The 7,764-nt window shown below is 35.5% G+C and overlaps 1 protein-coding gene across 1 annotated transcript; it reads left to right on the top strand.

The window, feature by feature from the left end:
• The first annotated feature begins 503 nt into the window (after positions 1-503).
• Positions 504-1,659, top strand: LOC149243447 (MYB-like transcription factor 4). The gene is made up of 2 exons (XM_089367813.1): positions 504-738; positions 918-1,659. The coding sequence occupies exons 1-2, from the start codon at positions 614-616 to the stop codon at positions 1,420-1,422; spliced, it is 630 nt and encodes a 209-aa protein (XP_089223939.1). The 5' UTR covers positions 504-613; the 3' UTR covers positions 1,423-1,659.
• Positions 1,660-7,764: the final 6,105 nt, after the last annotated feature.

Below are 7,764 nucleotides of genomic sequence, written 5' to 3'. Positions count from 1 at the left end.
GTTCCTATTTCCACCTCCATAGCAAAGTTAATGCTATGGAGGTACACCCTCTGACAGCGGCAACACCGTAACGACAGTTTTGGATGCATGTTTTGGACCCATATCCATGCATGATACCATGACCTATGTACATGCATTTTCTGGCAGCTCCGTCACTCCAACTCCGGGAGGCTCCACGGTTCAGCGTAATCAATGCAAGTAATCACGGCATTAATGTTATTCAAATAACGAGCCCATTTGAATTCGAATTCAAATTTGAATTCAAGCGCCCAAAATTCAGCGCTCATCCATATTTCAGCAACCACATTCGAATTCCTTCAGAGCTCCGTTAACCGGAAAAAATGCATAGCTGTATCTCCCGCGGTCATTTCAAATATTTTCAAAAAGGCCGGCCCGCTCTTTTGCATATTGATTCCCTGTTCAGTGTTGTTTTGTCAATGAAGTTGCATACGATAGAATATCATGACCTCGCCCTTCAAATTCGGTCTGCACCTGGAGTACTCATCTGTTTTCTTTATAGGTTTTATGTTGCGGCAAATTCTTCAATGGTATGTAGACAACAGGCGTCGTAGAGATTATCTGAACTTTTCTTGATTTTCCGATTGCAGGGCTGATGCGATGCGGGAAGAGCTGCAGGCTCCGATGGATAAACTACTTGCGTCCAGATCTTAAGCGTGGAAACTTCTCAGAAGAAGAAGATGAGTTCATCATCAAACTCCACTCAATTATCGGCAACAAGTGTGCAATTTCGTCGCCTCTTTTGCTTCAATCAATTCTCTTACTTATCAGAACTGATAATTATATTAAACCCCGATCTGCTATGGACCGAGAGGTTTCCTGACGTGCCAATCCCAATCCTTAGCGGAACTTTTAATTGTCGACTGAACTGATATCAATTCGTCTGTCAATCTGCGCAGGTGGTCTGTTATTGCAGCAAGATTGCCCGGGCGGACGGACAACGAGATCAAGAATTACTGGAATTCGCACATCAAGAGAAAACTGCTGAGCAGGGGAATCGATCCCCGGTCCCATCGGCTTCTCTGCCCTCCCAGCAACACTACCTCTCTGTCTCGGCCTGCTCCTGACGGCGAATTTCCCGTAATCCAGAACCTTAGAACGCCGGAGATAACGGACTTCTTCGAGCACAACCGATCGGAAAGCTCGCCTATCGTTCCGGCAGCACCGGATGCGGAAGAGGATCCCGACCTCAATCTGAATTTGTGTATCAGTTTGCCGTCTAATTCGTCCCCCGCCGCAAACACAGCTCAGAGCGTCCGTAAAACTGTGGATTCAAATCTTAATTCTGGCAGCAGCGAAGTCTGTTATCCCGTAGGACTGCAAATAAATTATGGGAAGTACTGCGACAGCGGATACTGTGAACAGAATGCGAGCTGTTTCTCTCAATTTAGGCTTGTCTTATAAGACAAGAGCGGGAAAACGATGGATTCCTTATTAATAGGACTCAAATCCCACTGTTGAAGATCCATATGATAGTAGGCGCAACAGAATGGAATTACAGGCATACCAACTGTGGCGGCTTATAATTTGCGCTCAACGTAAAAACAAATAGACAGGGACACAGATGGGTAGTTATCTGAGCGTTGCAGCGACCTGCAAAAAGTGTTTAGGAGTTGACAGAATCCACTTCACATGTATGCTTATCACCATGCAATGGATACTGACCTGACCTGCTGCAATGTGTTGTTCTCGACTTTGTAATTAAGGTGTCATTTGCTAATTGCATAATATGATCACTGCTTATTTAAAACTTTATCATTGGTACTTTAGTGTTTGTTTTTATCTGAAAACTTCCTTAAGAAATTTGTAAGTCGTATGTAAATTTGTTGTTTTCTTTATTTAAGAACTTCATTAAATCATTCCAGAGTTTTTAGTTCATTGTCTCTTTCACATACATGAAATTGTTTGATCTGATATGTTCAAATCATGTATGAGTAATGTTTGGAATACAAAATCATAACAAAATAATCTATTGTTGGTTAATATAAATTTGTTTTAGTTTTAGATTTTATTAGTGTATATATATATATATAAAAGTTAGAGACTGATTTAAATTAATTTTAATTTTAAATTAAGTAAATATCAAAAAGTTTTAAAATAATAAAGTTGTAAATTTTTAATGAATAATTTATCATGGAGGAACTTATTATAATTAGAATAATCTCAAATCTCTAGTAAATTGGTGAGAGGGGAGCCAAGTGGCACGAATATAATTTTTTAAATTTATTAGAAGTCAATACAACTTAACAAACTCTTGAATACACTACATAGCTTGATAAGCATTAAGACTAAGCATATGATGAGCATATTAAAAGATTCCAAGCCATTAATTATATAATTTTTCTACAAAATGAAGATGATTAATATTCCACTAGAATCAAATTGGGTTTATTAGAGCTTAAAAAGATAAGAATTTACTTACATTTTTAAAAATTTCTAAATGCAAAGTTTGTGATTCATAATTTATGAAAAACTCTTTAAGATAAATCATATAAAAGTTTTTAAACTAATGTGTTTTAAACAAATATTTTTTTATTAAAAACAAAAAATTTAAAAATATAAAAATAACAAAATTAATAAAAATGAAAAGAAAGCCCATAAGAAGTCAGCAAAATTAAGAAGATAAAAAACAATAATTTAAAACCCAATGGAAAAAATATAATATCACATCATAAACTCTAATTAATAGAGACATTAAAGATTCTAATAACAATGAATAAATAATAATATATATAAGGAAAACAACACGAAAATAAAAAGATAAGAAGAGCTTAACATTAAAAACATATATAAAAAATTTAAAAAATATAATTATAAATAGAAAAATACTAAAAAAACATTATGAAAATTAAAATTATATAATAATACATAAAATCAAATGCAAAGAATAAATTAAAATAATTATTAAATATTATTTCAATTTTTATTTTACCCAAATAGAGAATAAAATAATAAATATAATTCAATTATTAATTTATAAAATAAAACATAAAAAATCTAATAACACTCAGAAACGAAAAATATATAAAAATAAAAAACAACACAAATAAAATTAAAGCAAAACAAATAAGAAGTTAACGAAATATGCAGAGCTCAACATTAAAAAAACAGAAACAAATTTAAAACTAATAGCAATATAACTATAAATCGAAGGAAGAAACAAATTGAAAATTAAGATTATTTATTTATTATAATAAATAAAATATTATTTAGGAAAGGCAAAGAATAAATTAAAATTATTGTTAAATATTATTTTATTCAATTATTTAGGAAAGGCATAGAATAAATTAAAATTATTATTAAATATTATTTTATTCAATTATTTATGAAAAGCAAAGAATAAATTAAAACTATTATTAAATACTATTTTATTCTTTATTCTATATAAAACATGAATAAATAAAATTGAATTATTAATTTATGAAATATAAATAAAATTTCCAAAATACTTGTAAAAAAAACCATAAATTTATTATTAATTTTTTTTATAAGAAATTAAGAATAAGTAATTATTAACTAAAAATTAAATGAAAAAATATATAAACCTATAAGAGAATTAAGATATCTAAACCAAAAGCATAATCTTTGAAAAACAAAAATTAATAATACAATTTTTTTAAAGTATATTTTTATGTTTAAAAAATATTTTAAAATTTTCTTAGGGGCAATTCAGTTTGTGATCGAAGTAATGTGAGTTCTGAGAAAATTGAGAGATTCAACATTCAAATATCTTTATTGTGGTCATCGAAGTAATGTGAGTTCTGAGAAAATTGAGAGATTCAACATTCAAATATCCTTATTGTGGTCAGGTTTACTAAGAGAAGGACATGCCATAGACCTCTAAAGGTCTACAAGTATTTCAAAATCACCTTTATTTTTGAAGTTAGAAAATTAGTAAAATTGTTATTTTAAAGGATTTTTTGAAATCTAGATTTAATTTGGGCATACTTTGGATATTCTAAAACTAGTACAACCACACTACAAATATCAATGTAGTTGATATAGCCAAGGGCTTCATAAATATAATAAAAAATAAATAAATTATTGCATGCCTTACTAATGCACACATTAACCTTATCAACCATGTATGAAAAGGTTATGGGTCAACTTTAATTTGAGACAAAAAAAAAAGAACTAACATCTTATTGTAAAATGGACCATAATTGATGGGCGGGGAGCCACGTGACATGAATGTAATATTTTAAATTTATTAAAAGTAATGGACCATTTTGCTAAATAGAATTTTCTTATATATAAATGATTGTTATAAATAATAATGAGGAGCTTATCATGGAGAAACTTATTAGAATTGGAATAATCTCAAATCCCTAGGAAATTGGTGGGCGGGGAGCCCCGTGGCACGGATATAATTTTAAAAGTGATTAAAAACCATTGCAACCTAACAAACTCTATAACACACTATATCGATTGATAAACATTCATACTAAGCATATGCTCAACATATTCCCTTGAGAATCAATCTAGGCCCTCATTTAAAAATAAAAAAGTCAACAGATTCTTATACACCTTAACTTGAAATAAGAAGCCTTCCACAAAAAATCATTTTCATCTTGTTATAGTTGTCCAACTCTATTATCATTAAACTCATGAAAATGTAGTTTCATGGATTGCCTTTATTAGTGAGAAATTATTGGTTTAATTTTTTGTACATCCTTCACAGGGGTCTAAAAAATTATCCCTTTAAATGAATTTGTTTGATAAAAACATTCCGTAGACATTATTATTATATTAAAATATTTTTATTAATGATATCACAATCTTTTCTTAATTAAAAAAGTAATAATATTTTTAAAATCACCATTATTATATTAATCCTTTTTATTAATAACATCATAATATCACCTTCATTATATAATATGAAAATTAGCTTATTTTAATAATTTAATTGGGATTACTTGACTTGAATATATAATAGACGTTTATTTAATATTTCAATTTTTTTAAATACAATTTTTTCTTTTCTTTTCTTTTTTCTTTTTTTTTTTTTTCTTTTTTCTGTAAGCTGAGGTAGAAATTCTATTACTTCAACATAGTAAAACATACAAACAAGCTATATACAAAGAGAGACAGGTCATTGCCCGCCCTTAAGGGAAACCGGGAACCTTCGATAGTTTTTAACCGCCATCCACAAAAAATACATATCCAGACTATCTATCCATACAAAATTTCCTACTATATGTTTCACAATCGAACTGTATCTTGTTTGAGACATTTCCATTGAGGATTACAAAAATTGGCAAACTAAAAAAGTTCCAGAAAACCTGTTGACAGCATTGTCCATTCCTTAGTGAGTTGGGATATCCAGCTTTGGTCCACCTTCTGTCTTGATCTCGAAACCATTTTCCTTGAGCAGCTGTAGAATTTTGTCCAGCTTATGGTCCTGCATGTTCAGAGTCACCTGTATGTTCCTTAATTCCCTTTTAAAAGTAGGGAATCCCTGGGCTAATTCCACCATTTCAACTGCAATTTGCTCCATGGCCTTAGCCAGGAGTCGTTTCATGCCCCAGTAAGCATGCAGAGATTGTTTGTATAAAGACAACCTTCCTCTAGTGTGTCCAGGATCGGGTATGAAATTCTCCCAGTCCTCCATGTCCGGGTCTGAAGCTGCCTGCATAGCTTCCTCTTCGAAATGGTCAATAATTTTCCTAATATGTGGGCTAGTTCCCTGATTATAAGCTTCCTCTACTTCAATGAGTTTCCTCCTCATGTCCCGCTTGCCCCTGCCTCTAACCCTGCGCTCGGGCTGCCTACTCCCTCTACCTCCTTCTCCACTGCTCGTTCCCCGACCCCGTTGAGTCTCCCGAACCTTCGGAGGCCTTCCTCTTCCACGTCGGCCACCCCTATCCTCCTCGGAGTCTTCCGGCTCCTCCCTCTGGTCTTCTGAGTCCTCGAGGTCCTCACTCCGACGTATCCACTTCCCAACCTTCCCTCCTGTCACCCTTCGCTGTTCCTCATCAACCAAATACTCGTGTATATCAAAATCCTTATCAGATTCGTCAGTGATATCCAAATAGACGCGAGGTAAGAAATCCGCTGAAACACCTTTGCCCTTTGCGTCCTCAGACAGACCTTTTCCTCGCTGTTCTTCAGGCTTACCCTTACTCCGTGTCCAGCGGCCGTCTTCCTGCACTCTTCGCCCATCCATACTCGACACTGTTGTGGGCTGCATACTACACTCACACTCTCTCTTGATACAGGGATTTGCTGTAAGTTTCAGTCGATACGCTTCGCATTTACATGCAGAGCATATGAAGACCCTCATCCACCACCCTTCCAACTTAATACCGAAAACTCGTCTGACGCCTGCCTTAACACTTGCCCCATTAATTTTAAGATGATGTGAAGCGTGCCCAATATTCTCATCACATCGCGCTGGTGTCCTCGAAAGCGTACCCAAATCCGTCGTTGGGAAAATCATCCCGCTCGTTTGGTGATCACCATCGCCGTCCCTATGGTTATTGCTATCCACGCGCTGCATAAACCCCTGTCGATCATTAACTACCATGTCAGGTCGCCTCCCTTTCTGAATAGGGAAACATTTAATGATTTTCTTGTAGTGCCATGGCCGCATCATAATCCGTTTGTAGTATATTGCGTAGTACGCTCCATCGTGGATCCTCGTGGTATGCATCCCAGCTCCCATCCATTATTCTTCCCGACGCTTCGCTACTCCAATTGGCTAAGAAATCTGCAGCTTGATTACCATTTCGTAGGACGTGAGTAACCATCATATACTCAATCCGATTGAGCAATTCTGCAATATCTTGTATGATCGCAGCTGTTCGCCAGCTCGTCGCCACTTGGTCCCACCGTTTGCCATTCCGCAATTTGCTTAGCATGTCAACTGTAATTTTGGAATCCCCTTCCACCTCAAGATTCCGGTAACCATTTCGAACTGCAATTCGAAGTCCGTTATAGAGGCCCCATAGTTCTGCTTCATTGTTGGTCATATCTCCACCCCATTCCGCATACACCCACCGTGTTCGCCCTGAATTATCTCTAAATAGGCCACCCCAGCCTGCGCTTCCCGGATTACCCTTTGACGCCCCATCAAATGTCAGTTTGATTCGCCTATCCCCTGGCAATCTGAAGTGATTTGGACTGTGTAGCTGATATCTATTTCCCCGGTCCAGGTTAGGGAAAATCATTGTATAATCTAGATTCAGCCTTACAAGAATTCGTTGCTCCTCCTGGGGCATTTTCCAATCATTCTCATCCCATGCTTCAGATAAAACTGTCTCCTTGATTGATCTGCAGATTGTTTCCCAAACTCTTACTTGTGGAGAAGCTTGTCCTCTAAAAATTCGCCGATTGCGCTCCTTCCAGACTTCCCATATTGCAAAGCCAATCACCAGAGTCCACAATCTCCGAACAACTTTACTCTGAAAATTCCCTTTACCCCAATGAAATAAGGTAACCCTGAGACTAGTTGGGTCCCTGTTTGTTTGACCAAATAGTACTCTGATTTCCTCCCATATACTCTGAGCATAGAGGCATCGATTTAGTAAATGCTCCAGATTTTCTACCTCTTGACAACACAAATAACATCGGGAGGGTCCATGCATACCACGTTTTTGAATATTCTCCCAAGTTAAGATCCGGCCATTGCAAACCAGCCACACAAAAAACGTTATTTTAGGCCACCATTTGGCCGCCCAGATCTTGTTCCATTCCAGTTGATCGCCAGCCCTTTCCTCCCTCGACTTCCAGTGATATGCTTCTTTG

The sequence above is a fragment of the Pinus tabuliformis genome, chromosome 8 (genome assembly GCF_031772625.1).
Source record: "Pinus tabuliformis cultivar Carrire ecotype Pingquan chromosome 8, CPIR1, whole genome shotgun sequence".
NCBI classification, from domain to species: domain Eukaryota; kingdom Viridiplantae; phylum Streptophyta; class Pinopsida; order Pinales; family Pinaceae; genus Pinus; species Pinus tabuliformis.
This window is presented reverse-complemented; position numbering and strand designations above follow the sequence as displayed.